General features: G+C 55.2%; 1 protein-coding gene across 4 annotated transcripts in view; it reads left to right on the forward strand.

Annotated features, from left to right (window-relative positions):
• The first annotated feature begins 1,622 nt into the window (after window positions 1-1,622).
• MYO1C (myosin IC) overlaps window positions 1,623-17,844 on the forward strand; it is a 24,680-nt gene continuing 8,458 nt past the window's right edge. The window contains exons 1-17 of one of the 4 annotated variants that reach the window (XM_003799099.3): window positions 1,623-1,928; window positions 8,948-9,103; window positions 9,225-9,340; window positions 9,870-10,068; window positions 10,154-10,234; window positions 11,327-11,506; window positions 11,584-11,682; window positions 12,210-12,323; window positions 12,415-12,486; window positions 12,870-12,989; window positions 13,113-13,195; window positions 13,420-13,525; window positions 13,643-13,723; window positions 14,011-14,102; window positions 15,960-16,054; window positions 16,135-16,181; window positions 16,317-16,397. In XM_003799099.3, coding sequence (XP_003799147.1) covers window positions 1,854-1,928; window positions 8,948-9,103; window positions 9,225-9,340; window positions 9,870-10,068; window positions 10,154-10,234; window positions 11,327-11,506; window positions 11,584-11,682; window positions 12,210-12,323; window positions 12,415-12,486; window positions 12,870-12,989; window positions 13,113-13,195; window positions 13,420-13,525; window positions 13,643-13,723; window positions 14,011-14,102; window positions 15,960-16,054; window positions 16,135-16,181; window positions 16,317-16,397 — 1,797 coding nt within the window. In that variant the 5' untranslated portion in view covers window positions 1,623-1,853. Of the gene's footprint in view, window positions 1,929-2,764; window positions 2,818-2,852; window positions 2,997-7,269; window positions 7,335-8,947; window positions 9,104-9,224; window positions 9,341-9,869; window positions 10,069-10,153; window positions 10,235-11,326; window positions 11,507-11,583; window positions 11,683-12,209; window positions 12,324-12,414; window positions 12,487-12,869; window positions 12,990-13,112; window positions 13,196-13,419; window positions 13,526-13,642; window positions 13,724-14,010; window positions 14,103-15,959; window positions 16,055-16,134; window positions 16,182-16,316; window positions 16,398-17,844 lie in introns of those variants that run through there. The other 3 variants (XM_023518691.1, XM_023518692.1, XM_023518690.1) reach the window with 3 other exon arrangements.

Genomic DNA, 17,844 nt, shown 5'->3' on the forward strand with positions numbered 1-17,844 from the left:
AGCTGGGACTACAGGTGCCTACCACAATGTCCGGCTATTTTTTGTTGCAGTTTGGCCAGGGCTGGGTTTGAACCCACCACCTTCGGTATATGGGGCTGGCACTCTGCCCACGGAGCCACAGGTGCTGCCCCTTCACACCCTATCTTGAGTCTTGTTCCTAGGTTAAGCTGTCTAAAATGTCACCGTCTTCTCTCTTCCTCACTTCTCCCTAAATCCTTCCTGCTGAATCTACCCCCATGATAACCTGTCACTCACCTAGGGAAGCTCTGAACCCCCTTGCTTGCCCACCTGTTCTTTCACCCACACATGACCATCATGAGTGCTGCCACACAGCACCCTTCATTCAGCAAATGGAAAAACCAAAATTCAAAGAAGTGTGATCCGTTCACGTTACATGGGCAGCTGTAGTGTCATGCAGGACTAGAAATACAGGATACAGGAATGGGGTCTAGACCCACCCACATAAGAGTCTTAATTGCCTGTAAAATACAAATGATGTACATAGACATAGGGCTTGATTCCAGAGGTCCCTGTTTTTTCTCTACCTTTCTCCTTCCTTAATGCACCCCTGCTGCAGCCTCCTCCTGTAGCTGCTTGCCTGGGAGGGGTGAGCCCAACAGTGATGAGAGGCGGAAAGGGGAAGGGGGAGTGCTCTCCGTCCTCTTGGCCTCAGTCAGGATATGGTGCTCTGGGCCCACCCCAACTCGCTGGGTGGAAACAGGAAATATGTGAGACTTGGTGTGCACTGGGTCTCTGTGCCTGGCTCCACGGCTGATAAGGGCCATTGTGTAGCCGTCGGGGATGAGCCTGCTCTGGATAGATGTGCTTCCCAGAGGAAGGAAGGAAGCTTTGTTGGCCTTTCCTGGGCGGAGGAAGCCATGGGGAGGGAAGGGAAGGGTGCTTGGGAGAAGGTGCCTGCCCATGGGGCTGTCACTGCTAGGGCAGGCCCATCAGACTCTAGCCCCTCCCATCCCAGCATCTGCCTCTAGAAAGGTCTGTTTTCCCCATAGATTTCCCCATCCTCACTTCCTATAAGGAATGCCTAGAGACCAGGGGGCTCAGTCTTAGGCCAGGAAAGTGTCAGCTGTGATTTAGCAACAACAGAAAAACAGGAACATTAAGGGTGGGGAAGCACCTGGGGAGATGTGAGGAGCAAGTAGAGCTAGAGGTTCTCCATACCTAAGGAGCCCAGGAACTACCCCCCACCTCCAAGTGTTTGAGGCTCTAAAGGAAAGGGGGACAGGGTCTCGTCAGTGTCCTGCTTTTCCTGACAACTCTCGGCCCAGCATGATCAGCCGTCAGCAGCCCTGGCCTCTAAAACTCAAGGGGCTCACTTGTGGACGTGAGAGGATGCCAAGTTAGGGTGATGTGCAGGAGAGGCAGTGCGTATTGAGGGATCCTCTCAGCTAAGGGAAGGATGTGCCTTCTGGCTTAGGGAGTAGTCACTATGCGGTAGCTGATACCAGAGAGTGGGCGGCAAGGAGAGGCCCAGTCATAAAGTTGGGGGGAAAGGGAAAATGCCTCCTACCCTTTGACCTGGAGTCCCCCATGGATGGCTGTATCAGCTCCTCTGGTTACCTGGGACAACAAGCATTTCCTCCATCCCTCCGCCCCTCCTCTTCCTGCCCCAACCCTCCCAGCCTAGAGGCCTCCCAATCAGACCTGGACTGCTCCAGCTGTGTCCTGAGGAGCTGGACCAGCCACATCCCCTGGGGCTGGAGTTGAAGCAGAACCAAGTGGCCATCCCAGCGATAGACCATAGATTCCTGGCTCCGGGAGCGGCCAGAGCCACTGGGCAGCCAGGCAGCTTTACACACAGGCCCCAGTGCTCAGCACACTGGCTCTCCACAGGAATGGCACTGCAAGTGGAACTGATACCCACCGGGGAGATCATCCGTGTGGTTCACCCCCACAGGCCCTGCAAGCTTGTAAGCTGGGATGTTCCGGGCTGGGAGGGAGGGTGGCAGTATCTCCCCCAGGCCTGGCAGCACCCTCTCAATCAAAGCCCTGTAGAAAGACGTGAGTAGTGAAGAAGGATTCTGGTCCTTGGGAAAAGGAACAAATTAGACAAGAAGGGATAATGGAAGAAGTGGCCACTGGAAGCAGGATTATTCAAAGCTGAGTCTGGGTTGGAAGGCCTTCTCCAACTCCCTGAACCTCAGTGGGCTGGGCTATGAACTGGGCACAAGCCGGTGACGGCTGCTCTGAGGTCAAAGGACTAGTGCATGTAAAGTTCCAGGAGCATAGTACAGGCTAAGTTAATACTCCTACCCTTTTCCTTTCTGGTCCGAGGGACAGGGACCGCCCGATGACTCAAAGTAGTAACGTGAGTGTGGGAAGTGTGTGAAGGAAGACAGGTAGTTAGAAATGGGGAAGAAATGCCCTTGCCTGGCAAGCAGAGGAAGGTCTAGTTTGCTCTAGAGATGCACAAGGGCCTTCTGTGAGAAGGCAGAACTCCATGAGGCGCACCCACCCACCAATACTACACGGTCTTCGGGAGAGAGTGCACCCGGGCGCGTGTGTGTTTGTGTGTGTAACGCGCCTAGTCCCAAGAACTGGTTGGGTCTGTGCTGCACCAAGTCCTGGCGTACGCGGTCCGCCAGGGCGGGGGCCTGGGCTAAGGCCGGGGCGGGGCGGGGCCGGAGGGTGCGCGCGCGCGCGCGCCCAGGTTTGGGCCCTGCCCGAGATGACGACAGGCGGCAGCCCGGCCCCTAGCGGGCCCTGGGCTGGGAGTGTCTGCCCGGGCCGTGGACTCTCGAGCCCGCCACACCGCCCAGCCCGGCCCCCACCCACGCGCCCGAAGAGCCGAGCCGGTGGGTACGTGGGGCATAGGCGCGGGGCGGGCAGTGGCCGCGTGGCCCCAGGAGGCTTTCGCTGGCCGGCGGGTTGAGAGAAGAGCAGGCGGCTGGGCGCCGAGCCGGGCCCGGAGCTACCACGAGGGAGGCAGGGGTCGCCGGCCTGGATTCGCTTGGGCTGAAGATCACCCAGTCCAACCAGTAAGCAATCCCAGGAAAGGGAGGCGCGCAGACTCAGCCCGGTAGAGACTTAGATTTCCTTTGAGGGTAGGTAATGTGAGGGCGGAGAAGAGCCCTTGGGTTGAGGGACCCAGGTACCCTGAGCGCCTGTCCGGGCCCTCCCGCTGTCCTGCTCTGCCTCAGGGTTCCGGAGAAACCGCTTGAGCGCCGCCCCTTCCCGTTCTCCGCCCCCAGAGCCCAGCCATCCAGTGACTTCTGCGTGCCTCGGTGCGTGTGAATGTGACTGGTGAGGGGCTCGGAGATGAATGGGAGGATGAATGGCTGGCCCATAGCCTTATTCACTTCGGCGTGCCCCGGCCTCCGGCTCATACTCCCAGGCTCTGAGATTCATTCATTCATTCATACGTTCGAAGGGGGGGGGCGGTTATTGAGTTTCCACTGTGCGCCTAGCTGGTTGTATGCCTGGAGGGAGCAGTCTCCTGGGAAAGGCCGGCAAGGAAATAGGTGATTAGTGCCGGTGGGGTAAGGAGAGGCTGTGTGTTCCAGAGAATCAGGAAGGAATTCTGGAGGAGGTGATACCTCAATGGAGTCTCTAAGAATCTGTAAGAGTCAGTGAGGTGGGGAGGCAAAGTGTGCTGGACCAAGGAAGTTGCAGGTGCAAAAGGCCCAGAAGCTTAGGGAACCATGCCCTGGGTGGCTGGTGGCAGGATGTAAGAGGCTCCTGCTAGCTGTGTGTCCAGGGTGGGGACAGGAGAGGGCCACCTGTGCAGTCACACTGGAATGCAGGAGCCGTGGGGTAAACTGAGGACAGTGGGGGCCACAGGAGTCTATTTGCAGGAGTCCTGATGAGAAGCAGTGGGTGTGAATCACAGTCCTAGCACATAGAAGATGCCCTATAAACCTCCATTCTATTAAACTGAGATGTTAATTGACTTGATTTGTAAGGGCTGTGGGGAAATGGATTGACAGAAGGAAGGTGAGGAGGCCACTTGGGAAGTTGCTGTTTTGGTCTAGGGAAAGAGCAGTGATGGAAGAGCAGAAGAGAAGTTGGGCAAGTGATGACTGCTTAGAGTGAGGAGCAGGGGAGCAGGCCTTTTAGTGCCAGGCTTGATGACCAGCTAGAAGCACCACCCTCCTCTCTGCATAAAGTATACTGAACAGGAGAATAGCTTAGGAGGCAAGGGGCTCTGTTTACTTTTGCTAGACTCTCAGGCAGAGGTGTCTGGTAGAGAAAAGGCCCATGGTTCTGGAGCTAGAGTGTACATCCCTTGTTTGGGGGCCCTGAGAGCAATCAGGACAAAGACCCTTAGTCCCTCCATCTTCTCCTCCTCATCTCCCCTCATAACAATTCCCTGAAGCCTGGAACAGTCTTTAGTGGGGCACCTTAGGCCTTGATCCGCTGCCATTGAGACAGGCTATGGTTGCCTGTTGCCCCAAGAGGCAGAAAAGCTGCCTCAGTGGAAATCATTTTATAGCCTCAGTTTAGGGTTCCTCAGAGCAACCCCCTTCAGCTCTTGTGCCCCCTAGGATACTCGAACATTTGAGGCTTCCAACTGCTCCAGATGTCAGGGTTGGAGGCGCCTGCCCTGTACTAGCTGAAGGGTGCTAGATGACCCAGGTCTGCTGGGCTGCCCCATCCCCAGTGGTTCCAGTAAACACCTTCCCAGGTGGGAGGAGACCCAGAGGTGGCCTTGGGAAATAAGTTCTGGGTCACTCAGGGTCCATAGCTATACCCTAACCTGCAGTCAGCCTTTAGGCCAGGGCCATTCTGGGGGTGGGGGACCGGTCTAGAGGCCATGGCCCACTCCCTACCTGCTACCCTTAAGGCCAATATCACACAGAATCACACAACACCGAAGGGCCTGTACTGGGCCACTGAGGAAGCTCACACAGCCTGGCAGAGTGGCCCTGTTAACCGTATGAAAACCATATGGAAAGGCTAGGAAGTCAGGGTAGCCTGACAAAGTAGTGAGTAGTAGGGTTACCGAGTTCCCGTCCCACTCTTACTAATAGTCCTGAGACCTTGAACAAGTCACTACACCTGCCCAGCCTTAGTTTCTCCTTCCAAAATGGATTAATAATACAGATCTCCTGGCTTGGCTTGGGGGCACTGAAGGGAGTAACTAAGAAAGCGCAGAGAACTCTAGCAGCGCCAAGCGCTGCAGCCTTAGACGGTGTCTTTACACCCTCGGTTCCCAGCCTAGGGGCTCGCGCTTCCGTCCAGGGAGGCGCAGTAGGCCAGGGGCTACCAGGGACTGTGGCCCGCCCTCGGGCCCACCGGCGACGGAGACGCCCCTTCCTTCCGCCGCCGGGCGGTGGCTGCGGGGGCGCCGGCGGGCATCCCGGGAATGCAGCGGCGCAGCTCGGGGATTGGGGGGGGAAGCGGGCCGGACCCCAGCGCTCGCGGATTCCCCTCATTCCAGCCGCGTGACGCGGCTGCGGGTGGGGTGGGGCGGGGCGGGGCGGGGCGGACACTGCAGCCGTGAAGCTCCGCCCTCCAGCCCCTCTCCTCCGCCCCTGACTGGCTGGAGGCGGAGCGGGTGCCCCTCCTTCGCAGGGGGTGGAGAGAAAGCAGTGCTTCTAGTGGGGGTTCTGTGGACCCTCTGCCCCGAATTTTGTAAGGCGGATTTCCTTCGGAGTCCATCCTGGATTTTAAGCCTGGAGGCACAGCAGAGGGCGCCCTCTTCCCCCGTGAACATGCTTCTGCAGCTGACGTTTAACACACCCTTTCTCCCGCCCACTTCCCAACTGCACCCTTCTGCACCCTGTCCCCTTGCCCACTCCAGAGGGCCCCATCTCCCAGCTGGCGCCCCCCTCCACCAGATCTCCTGGGCCGCGGTTCCAGCCGGGCTGTTCTTGAAATAATGAGCCTTCCCCGGGAGGATGCAGCCCGCACCTGCCACGGCCTCACCCCTTCCCCAGGGAGCCCAGGTCCGAGGCCCTGGGACTTGGGTCTCAGCCCTGCCTTTTACCTCTTAGCTCAAGAGACTGTCCACCCTTGTATGCCTCTCGCCCCTTTATCCGTCCAATGAGTGACAGGTAAAGTGCTTAAAGCTCTTGTAACTGGCAGACGCGCCTGTCTGAGGGGCTTTCCCCACTAGATAAGTGGTGTGACCCGCCTGACTCTGGGCCTGACTCTTAGATCTGCCTCCAGGCACGTGTGGAATGAGTGTCCGGCGGAGAGAACAGAGGGGGAGAGGGCAATGGTGTTTACAGAGCGCCTGAGAGGCTCCTTAGCGCGTTATCTTCAGTTACACATCACTTTTATGTAGATATCAGCCTCATTTTAAAGATCAAGGACAGACTCGAAAAAGTTAAATGACTTGCTCAGTCATGCTAGTAAGAAAAAGACAAGGTTTTTCCAAGCAGTAGACATCGCTATCCTCATCAAGTGGGGTGTTAGCTAGAGTTCGCCCCCAGGGCCAAGGAGGGCTGGTGCCCCCATGAAGCCCAGCGAAGGTGGGGCAGCTGGAGTCGGGTTTGGGAAGAGGGAGGGCAAAGGGTGTGGAGGGAGACAGGAGAGGAAGGCGCCCTCCAGAGGGAGAGAGGAGAGGCGGCCCTGGGGCACGAAGGCCCGAGTGGGGGGTCCGGGACGAAGGAGAAGCGCGCTGAACCCATATGCCGTAGGTTATACGCGAATTTCCAGATGGGAAAACGAGATCTCCAGATACTCTGGGCAAGGACACCCTGTGGCTGTCTCTGTTCCTAGGGCTCGCGCTCCGTGCTGACGAGGGAACCTAAAGAGATTTTCTTGGGGTTTAAAGTCTCAGGGCCCTTACAGTGTGTATAAGGATGTACAGTGTCCCGCAACCAGGCTCCGCCCGCCAGCCCTGGCGCGCCGGCCGTATTTGGACATTTCGTTCTATTTTTAACTTTCCCGGGACTCGAGGTTGTGGGGGGGGGGAGGGAAATCCTGCTTCCTCTGGGATCCACCAGGCTCAGCCCCTGTCCCGCGCCTGGCCTGGCCCGCAGTGTAGACACAAGCCCGGAAGTGGGTTCCGGGTCTGTATAGACGCGGAGGCCGCGCGTGTTCCGGGCTCCACCCTAGAACCGACGACGTCCCTCCTGGAAAACCTGACTCAAGCGGAGCCTCGCCAGTAAGGGTGCCCCGCCCCCGCTCGCCTCCTGCCCGAGGGGCCCCTTAGCCCCTACCCTGCCCCCACTAACTGGAGAGGGACCCAGAGTCCTGGCTCTGAGCTAGAGCGGGGAGTCCCGCGCCTCTGGGGCCTGCGGAGGAGGCGGTGCGGGGGAAGGGCCGGCCCCTCCCTCGCTGACGCCGCCGCCACAGCCGAGCCGCGAACTGAAAGCGCGGGCAGCGGGTCGCCGGGCCGGCCGGGCAGGATGCGCTATCGGGCATCGGTAAGCCAGGGTGGCGGGCAGGACGGGGGGTTCCAGGGGTCCCTCCCTGCCTCGCGGCGTCGCCTTGGCCTGGCCAGAAAGCGGGCGCGGCCCAGGAATTTCGGGTGGAAAAACGTCCCGGAAAGTTGCAGGGGGAGGACGCTGAAGCGGGGAGGGCCGCGGGACGCTCAGACCCAGTGGTGGGCGATTAGCTCCTGGAGACTGCTGAGAACACCAGACCCCTCACCCAAGGGCATAGGAGGCAGGAACTCCGGCAAGATTTGGCGAGAGCTTTGGGGCGGGATTGGGGGGCGGTAAGAGAAAAGCCTGGGATAGGCAGGCCCCCAGCTCTGAGGGGTGCCCCAGACCAGAGATCTGAGCCATCTGTGATCAGAGGATTCCTGGTGGCCTCTTTGAGATCCACACCCCACCACCACTTTGCTCCTCTCTGACCCTTGACATTCTTAGCGTCAATTTCCTAGAGCCCCCAGACCCTTTTGGAGCAGGGAATCTCAGCTTTGAGCGCAGAGTGAGGGCCCTGCCGAACCTTCCAGAACTAGAGGCAGCTGGGCTTTCTGAAGTAAAACCCCCAGCCCTGGAGGCTTCTCTGGACTCTCAGGGGAGGAGGTGTCTGGGGAGCCCAGCAGCTGGAGGCAAGGGAGTGGCCCCAACTACTGGGAGGAAGAGCACCCCCTTCTGAATGGGTGTTGAGCCCAGCTGGGGTGGGAGGTCCTTTGAAGGTATCCCTGTTCTGTAGTCTGGGGGTGGCCTCTTCCTTGCTGCTAAATACTCTAAACTTGGAGATTTTGGTGGGTAGGGGTGGGACAGCTGGCCCCACCCTGTCTGCAGAATTTGCCCTCCAAAGCACCTGTCACACGTGGCACAGAGCTCCAGAGCTAAGAGACCTGAGATCACCTGGTCTAACTCAACTCCTCCTCCTGGAGGAGGAAGCAACAGAGAGAGAGAGGAGGGGATTTGTCCAAGGTCAACAGAGCATTCTTTCTGCTATTTCAAGGTGTTCCTTCTCCTGACACCCTTTCTCTACACAAAACAAGTGCCTCTCTGGATTCTACAGCTGTGCCTCATGTCCTCTGGGTCCTATAAGCTCCAGAGTCTTGTGTCCAGGTCCCATGTGTCTTATGTGATCTCTATTCTGTGTACCTGTGTCCTCAGTGTCCATGTGCAAGCATACTAAGACCCAGGTCTCTGCATATGGCATGTTACATGTCTTTTTTTTTTTGAGACAGAGTTTCATTTTGTCGCCCTCGGTAGAGTGCCATAGCATCTTAGCTCACAGCAACCTCAAACTCTTGGGCTTAAGTGATTCTCTTGCTTCAGCCTCCCAAGTAGCTGGGACTACTGGTGCCCGCCACAACATCTGGCTATTTTTTAGAGATGAGGCCTCTCTCTTGCTCAGGCTGGAACCCATGAGCTCAGGCAATCCACCCACCTCGGCCTCCCAAGTGCTGGGATTACAGGTGTGAGCCACCGTGCCCGGCGTGTTCCATGTCTTGTGTCCAGGCCCCATGCCATGTGCCCCTACTTCTAGTCCTACAGGTGTGAGGAGGAAGAAGACTAGTAGCCTTATTCTACCCTGATGGCTCTAACCCTTTTTCATGGCTCATTCTCTGCAGGCCCTGGGCAGTGACGGGGTGCGGGTAACCATGGAGAGTGCACTGACCGCCCGTGACCGGGTGGGAGTACAGGACTTCGTGCTGCTGGAGAACTTCACCAGTGAGGCAGCCTTCATTGAGAACCTGCGGCGGCGGTTCCGGGAGAACCTCATTTACGTGAGGCCTAATGGGGAGATGGGTAGGGGTCCTGGGGGTCACAGACCTGGGGCTGGGGAGAACTCTGAGGTAATAGAAGCCTTCTGAGACAAACTTCTGACCCTCTTCTCCCAACCCCTAGACCTACATTGGCCCCGTCCTGGTCTCCGTCAACCCCTATCGAGACCTACAGATTTATAGCCGGCAGCATATGGAGCGTTACCGTGGTGTCAGCTTCTACAAAGTGCCACCCCACCTGTGAGTGACTTCTCTATCTCCATCTGAGATGGCCCCACCTGACCCTCACTCTAGCATGACCCCTGACCTCCCATGTGGGTGAGTTACTTACTATTCACATCTGTGAGGAATCCCACAATCTGTTACTCTAGTGATCTCAGTCTCCACTGGAAATGACTCTCTCAATTCCATCTGGGTGGGACCCTCAGTTCCTCCCATCTTCTCATACCCATGACTTATTCCCCAATTGTACATGGGCATGGTCCCCAACATTCATGACTCCTGACCCTCACCTATAAGACTTTCCAACCCTACTCGTGAGTGATCCCAGCCTCCACCTAAGTGACCTCCAACATCTGCACCTGTGAGTGACCTTTTCAGTCCTTCATCTGAGCATGACCCCCTCTTGAACTGTAATCCACACCCACTGGGGTCCCCATCCCGAACTCCCACCCACAAAGTAACTTCAACCAGTCCTATCTGTGAGACTTTGCCACCTGCAACCACTTGGCCTCCCCACCCCTCAACTCACTGATGAGCCTCTACCCAGGTTCGCAGTGGCTGACACTGTGTACCGAGCATTGCGCACGGAGCGCCGGGACCAGGCAGTGATGATCTCTGGAGAGAGTGGAGCAGGCAAGACGGAGGCCACCAAGCGCCTGCTGCAGTTCTATGCAGAGACCTGCCCAGCCCCTGAGCGGGGAGGTGCTGTGCGGGACCGGCTACTGCAGAGCAACCCAGTGTTGGAGGTGAGGGGGCAGACAGCAGCATCTGGGGGGAGGCAGGGTCAAGGAGAGAATGCCAGGTATCCCTCATACCCCTGTACACCTCTAGGCCTTTGGAAATGCCAAGACGCTCCGGAATGATAACTCCAGCAGGTTTGGGAAGTACATGGACGTGCAGTTTGACTTCAAGGTACTTGTGGTTGTGTCAGGGTGGGGGAAGGGTGTTCCCATGCAGTAGGCTGAGTATGTGTCAAGAACCTGCCGTGTGCCAGGTGCTTCTCCAGGTGCTGGTAGCACAAGAGGGAAGCAGACAAATGTCCTGTTTCCCAAAGTGATAGATGATAAGCAGAAAAATAATCATTTAGGGCCATGGCAGAAAGTAAAATGAGGTAAGGGCTAGGGGGAGGCAATTAAATAAGGCAGATGGGGTAGGCCTCACTGAGAAGTGGCATTTCAAGCCATTGTAAAGGCTTGAGGGAGACAGAGGAGCAAGCTGAGCACATACCCCTGGGAGAGTCTAGGCCGTGGGAATAGCCAGTGCAAACATCCTGGGGAGGGAGGGTGCTTGATGTGTTCAGGAACAGAAAGGAGGCCACATGGCCAGAGAAAAGAGCAAGGACTGAGGAATAGGAGGTGAGGCCAGATAGGGCATTCCCTTTTGTATCTTTGCAAAAATTTCCTTTTTTTTTTTTTTAAACTTTGAGTAGAAGGGGAGTGTTGTGATATGACTTTTCTCATAAAAAGATCACTCTGGCTACTTTGTTGGGAATAGATGATAGGGGAACCAGGCCAAGCAGGGAAACTGGTTAGGAGGCTGATATAGTAATGCAGGTAACACATGACAGGGGCTCAGACCTGTCTGGTGGTAGCAATTGGATTCTGGATGTTTGGAAAGTTAAGGCAGCAGGATTGGCTGGCTGATTGGGTAGGGGTATGGAAGAAAAAGAGGCTCCAGGAGAATTGCCAGCTTCCTGGTCTGAACAACTAAAAGGATGTGGTTACACTGGCCAAGATAGGAAGACACGAACAAGAGCTGTTGAATTGAGATGTCTGTCAGGCACCCAGGTGGAGATGCCAAAGAGGAATTGAATCTCTCCCTATCTTAGATGAAGAAACTGAGGCCAAAGGGGTGCCATGCCTAACTCCCACAGCTAGTGGAAGGGTGGAATTAGAGCCCAAGTATGGCTGATCCTAAAGCCTAGGAGAGCAGAGGAGAAAGGGGGAGATGAGCTCTATTCCCCAGCCCTGACCAGCCCCGTGCCCTGCCCTGCCCTGCCCATAGGGTGCCCCCGTGGGTGGCCACATCCTCAGTTACCTCTTGGAGAAGTCTCGAGTGGTGCATCAGAATCACGGGGAGCGGAACTTCCATGTCTTCTACCAGCTTCTGGAGGGGGGTGAGGAAGAGACACTGCGTAGGCTTGGCTTGGAACGGAACCCCCAGAGCTACCTGTACCTGGTGAAGGTAAGTGGCTGGCAGGGCAGGTGCCACCCAGGAGGCCTGGTGCCAGGGCTGGCAACCCAGGTGTGCCCTTCCTCCAGGGACAGTGTGCCAAAGTCTCCTCCATCAATGACAAGAGTGACTGGAAGGTTGTCAGGAAGGCTCTAACAGTCATTGACTTCACTGAGGACGAAGTAGAGGTGAGGCCTCTTCTGGGGACCCTCCTTTTTCCCCTTTCCTCCTATCCAAAGGTCTCCTTTTTTTTTTTTTTTTTGAGAAAGAGTCTTACTTTGAGCCACTGCACCCAGCCCTCCTTTTACTTTTAAAATCCATTTCACAGCCAGGCACAGTGGCTCATGCCTATAATCCTAGCAGTCAGAAAGGCCTAGGCGGGGAGATTGCCTGAACTCATGTGTTCAAAATGAGACTGAGCCACAGCAAGACCCTGTCTCTAAAAAGCTGAGCATTGTGATGGGCGCCTATAGTCCTAGCTACTCGGGAGGCTGAGGCAGAGGCAGGAGAATCACTTAAGCCCAAGAGTTTGAGGTTGCTATGAGCTGTGAAGCCACGATGCTCTACCAAGTGCAACAAAGTGAGACTGTCTCAAATACAAACAACAAAAAAAGAAAAGCAGTTCACCTCTGGCTTCCTCCTCCTCTCAAACACTTCACCACCTGCGTCCTGCTTTATCACACCATTCATCTCATGGGGCTCTGTGCTCCCCCAGGACCTACTGAGCGTTGTGGCTAGTGTCCTACACTTGGGCAACATCCACTTTGCTGCTGATGAGGAGAGCAATGCCCAGGTCACCACTGAGAACCAGCTCAAGTACCTGACGAGGGTGAGTGAGATGGATGGGTGGAGGGTAGGGGACAGGGTGGCAGGGGCAAGTGAGGTACACCCTCATGACACCTACACCCCACCCTTCACAGCTTCTTGGAGTAGAAGGCTCGACGTTGCGGGAAGCCCTGACACACAGAAAGATCATCGCCAAGGGTGAAGAGGTGAGGCCAAGCCTTTGCCTCCCCAGCTGATAGGGCCCCACAGGTTTCAAGGTAGCCCCCATTCACATCATTCCCCCTTCCCTGGGGGGCTCAGAGAGGCACAGCAAGCTGGCCAAAGTCTCATAGGAAGAGTGACAGAGTCAGGCTGGAACCAGACTCCCATCTCAGAAATGAAGCCTCTTGTCCCTGTACCAGCTTCTCTCATGTAGCTCTCCATGCTCCCTGGGCATCCCTCTACCACCACCATCACCCAACCTCTGGGCTCACTGCAGCTGGGAGGGCAGGGTGGTCACAGCTTCCTGGTCTTCTGCCTGAGCCAGAAGGGGAGGTAAGATGCAGAACTGTCTGTAGCATTCCTCCTGTGTCTCATCCTATGCCGACAGCTCCTGAGCCCACTGAACCTGGAGCAGGCTGCATATGCACGGGATGCTCTTTCCAAGGCTGTATACAGTCGCACTTTTACCTGGCTGGTCGGGAAAATCAACAGGTCACTGGCTTCCAAGGTCAGGCTTGGTCCATGCTACTTCCAAAACAGGCAGGGAGGGTGGTCCAGGGAGGCCTGGGGCTGGAGCTGGGGAGGTGGCAAACAGTGGGACCCATGCTTTCGATTGCCTGGCTGGCCCTAGGATGTTGAGAGCCCTAGCTGGCGAAGCACCACAGTTCTTGGGCTCCTGGACATTTATGGATTTGAAGTGTTTCAGCATAACAGGTCAGTGCCACCCTTACCTGCTGCCTGTCTCCTCCTATTCCTCTGCCCTGGTCCTTCGCCTCTGTCCTCCAGCTTCAATCATTCCTGCCCAATAGCTCCCCCAACCAGCCTAGATCCTGCTCTCTGTTCCTACCTTATCTTTTCAGGGGTCTTGTCCTGTCCTTCCCCTCTCCTGCTCCTTTGTTCCCCTTGAACTACCATGGGCTCTTCTCTTTCCTACACAGCTTTGAACAATTCTGCATCAATTACTGCAACGAGAAGCTGCAGCAGCTCTTCATCGAGCTCACACTCAAGTCAGAGCAGGAGGAATATGAGGCAGAGGGCATCGCGGTGTGTGCAAACTTGCGGGTGCCCCCCACGTACCATGGAGAGCCCAGGCACTGGGGCCTGATGGGAGAGAGTGCTAGGACCCCACCCTAATGGCTTCCCCTTTCTTTTCCCTGTCAGTGGGAGCCAGTCCAGTATTTCAACAACAAGATCATCTGTGATCTGGTAGAGGAGAAGTTCAAGGGCATCATCTCCATTTTGGTGAGTCCTCCGCTCTTCCAAGGTCCTGGGCTGGGTGCTGGCTGGGAGAACAACCTCTCATCCCCTCACTCTCCAGACTGGTGAATAGAGGGTTAGAGATTGGGGATGAGCAGGGACAGGGCAGGGTTGTGTGTGGACAGTGAGTTGAGGTGCTGGCCAGTCTGGAAGCTCTCTGTGGGAGGCTTCCTCTGTTCTCCCCCAGCCCCTGCATCTCCCTGCATGGTGCCCCAATTTTCTCTATGTCTGGCCGCTTCCCCATACATCCCTCCCCCATGCCACACCCCCAGGATGAGGAGTGTCTGCGCCCTGGGGAGGCTACCGACCTGACCTTCCTGGAGAAGCTAGAGGACACAATCAAGCACCATCCACACTTTCTGACGTGAGTGGGGCTATGGGGCTGCTCAGGGTAGGGGCTCACTTGGGGCAGAGGCTGTGGAAGGTGAAGTACCTCCACAGTCACAAAACACCAGTCACAAGGAGATGATTGGGGGAGGTGCTAACTTGGCAGAGCTCTTGTGCATCCAGAAAGCAAGAAGCTAGTAGCATGGCTTCCTTATTATTTTTGGAAAATGAAACTTGCTGAGATATTATAGCTTCCTTATTTGGAAATTGCTTTTTACTTATGGAATCCCCTAAAGTAGGGAGAGGTAGAAGTAAGCACCTCTGTCCTGCAGATTTTGTGCTCATCATCTCTTAGCCTGCAGTGACCCTGTAAGGAGGTGTTCTTGGTGTTTTCTCCATCTGACTTAGGCTCAAAGAGGTGAAGGGATTTGCCCAAACTCATCTGACATCTGGGTTGCAAAGCTAGGGCTCAGTCCCAGGGTTGTCAAATGCCAAAGCCCTGAGGATTTTTTGCTTATTAGTATATTAAAAACTTGTTTCTGATTACAAAACTGATATTGCTCATCAGAGAAAAATTGGAATGTATGCAAAAGCCACTGTAATCCTGTCTACAGAGGTCATCACTATTAACAATGTAAGGCATTTCCTTCCTGCCTTTTTCTATACATTTTTTTTTCCCAGAGTCAAGAACTTATTGTGTATAAGACTTAGGATAATGCTATATCCGGAGTATTTTCCTGTATCATGAAACAGAAAATTTTCCTCAAAACACTTCCTCCAATGGCTCTCACCCAGCCTTTGGGAGCCTCTGGCCAGCCCCCAGGTTTAACAAGGCTGCCAGGGACATCTCTATGCCTTAAATCTTTGTATCTCTGATTAGATGCTTGGAATAGTTTTGGAAACAGAGTCTCACTTTGTTGCCCTGAGTAGAGTTCCATGGTGTCATAGTTTATAGCAACCTCAAAACTCTTGGGCTCAAGCGATCCTCTTGCCTCAGCCTCCCAAATAGCTAGGAATACAGGTATCTGCCACCACGTCCAGCTAGTTTTTCTATTTTTTAGTAGAGATGGGGGTCTTGCTCTTGCTCAGGTTGGCTTGGAATAGTTGTTTTTTTTCTTTTTTAAGAGACAGAGTCGTACTTTGTAGCCCTCAGTAGAGTGTTGTGGGCTCACAGCAACCTCCAACTCTTGGGCTTAGGCGATTCTCCTGCCTCAACCTCCCAAGTAGCTGGGACTACAGGCACCTGCCACAACACCTGACTATTTTTTTGTTGCAGTTTGGCCAGGGTCGAGTTCAAACCTGCCACCCTCAGTATATGGGGCCAGCGCCCTACCCACTGAGCCATAGGCGCTGTCCTCTTATCTGCTACTCTTTTTTTTTTTTTTTATGTAGAGACAGAGTCTTACTCTATTGCCCTAGGTAGAATGCTGTGGCAGTATTACACAGCTCACAGCAACCTCCAACTCCTGGGCTTAGGTGATTCTATTGCCTCAGCCTCCCAAGTAGCTGGGACTATAGGTGCTCACCACAATGCCCGGCTATTTTTTTGTTGCAGTTTGGCCAGTGCTGGGTTTGAACCCACCACCCTCTGTATATGGGGCTGGCACCCTACCCACTGAGCCATAGGCGCCACCCTCATCTACTGTACTTTTAAGAACTATTCCAGGGGTGGCACCTGTAGCTCAGTGGGCCACCATAGACTGAGGGTGGCCATCGACCCCTGAGCCTCAGTGTTCTCTGTGCAGGGGGTTGCTGGCCCTACCTTGCCTGCTACATGGCAGGCAGGTTATATCATGGCCCTGGGCATGCTGGTTCCTGCTCATGAGGTTTCTGCAGAAGCAGGAGGCACAGTTCAGGTCAGCAATCTGTAGCTTCCTCTTCTCATCACCCCCAGGCACAAGCTGGCTGATCAGCAAACTAGGAAATCTCTGGGCCGAGGGGAGTTCCGCCTTCTGCACTACGCTGGGGAGGTGACCTACAGCGTGACTGGTGAGGATCCTAGGACTGGGTCCCCACAGGGCCTGAAAGGGAAAACTTTCCCTCACCTCACATCTGCTGTCCCCTCCCAGGGTTTCTGGATAAAAATAATGACCTTCTCTTCCGGAACCTGAAGGAGGTGAGGAGGACATCATGAGGGCAAGGGGAGTCAGGATGGGGACCAAGAAAATGTTCTGCTGTATGAAGGAACATCTGCTCTATTCTGCCCTGCCTGTCCCCAGCTCCCACACTGACTCCTGTTCTGCTCACACAGACCATGTGCAGCTCAAAGAATCCCATCATGGGGCAGTGCTTTGACCGGAGTGAGCTCAGTGACAAGAAGCGGCCAGAGACGGTACAGAGGACATGGGACCTAGGGGGGCACATGTGCCCAAGTGTGAATGAGTGCCTGCATGAGCCCAGAAGCTGGCAGTATATGTTCAAGTGTGTGTCTTTGGTGCCGTGTGTGCATCTGTTTGTCTGCATGGGCTGCCTGTGTGGTGTGCACCTGTGTGTGCCTATGTGTCTACCTGACTCCAAGTGTGGGCCCACAGGGTGTGCCTGTGTCTATAAGGGAATCTATGTGTGTGCATCTGCTGTGTGGACGTCCGTGCCTTTGCACCTGTCTCTATAGGTGCTTTTCTGTGCTCACCCACTCGGCAGGCATTTGTAGCAGATGCTGCTAAGCAATGTACAAAAATGAATAGGTACATTCACAGAAATGTGTGCAGAGTGCTTTGGAAACGGAGAAGGAGCCACAGTAAACTGCTCCTGAGGGAATAGAAGGAATGAGGGGTCAGGGAAGGCTCCCTGCAGGAGGAAGCATTTGGGATAACTGGGGTGAATCAGTGTTTGTCAGGTGGACCTGTGGAAGGGCACTGTGGGCAGCAAGAGAGCCTAACACAGAGTGTCCACTAAAGGCTGAAAGGTCTGCCAGAGAGTGACTTCTCTGAGGAGAGGGGCTGGGAAAGGCAAGTGTGCCCAGCAATGTCAGATGCAGGGAGAGCTCTGGCAAGCTAGGCACAGCGGTATGGCTTGCCAAGAAGAGGGTCAGGGTGGCCCCAGGAAGAGTAGAGTCAGGTCAGTAGGTAGATGGAAGCTGGATTGCTGCAGGCTGATAGATGGTCACCAGGGAGGGCATGAAGATAGTGTGTTGCCCAGGGTCTGGCTCCCTGGGACCCTATCCTCTGCCACTGCTGCCCACCTCACTCACTCCTTGACTACCCTCATCCTCCTGGCCTCAGCATTTCCCTGCTGAGACACTTGCATACCCACTCCTGCCTAGGCCTCTCCAGCAAGCCACAGATTCGTGTATCTAGTGATCTCCCCCTACCCCCACCCCGGCACCCCAGACTCCTTTGGTCTGTAACAAATACGCCCTTGTCCTTCCTCTTTCTATGTTACTAACTCAAGACAGGGATCGCTCTCCACCCTACCCCCGGGGGCATCATCCCTGGTTCTTCACTCTTCCCGATCCAACCACTGGATCTCGCCTGAGTACTTCTCAGCTCCTTCTCTTCTGCTCCACCCCTGCAACCACTGCTCCAGCTCAGTCCTTGTTGCTCCTCTGAACTAGCCAGCCTCTTCCCTCCACTACCAGCCCATCCTCCTCACATCTGCTGTGCAGATATTTTCCAAAATACGGGTCTGTTTCTGTCACTCTTTCAGTATAAGTTCCTCATTGGCTCCCTATTTCCCTCAGGATAAAATCCAATCTCCCCAATGTGACTCTTCCATGACACTGCCTTTGCCTACCTCTCTGACTCCTTTTTTACTCCCCACCTGCATTCTTTTTTTTTTTT

This window comes from Otolemur garnettii, unplaced genomic scaffold, assembly GCF_000181295.1.
Source record: "Otolemur garnettii isolate 467f Iridium unplaced genomic scaffold, OtoGar3 scaffold00145, whole genome shotgun sequence".
NCBI lineage: Eukaryota > Metazoa > Chordata > Mammalia > Primates > Galagidae > Otolemur > Otolemur garnettii.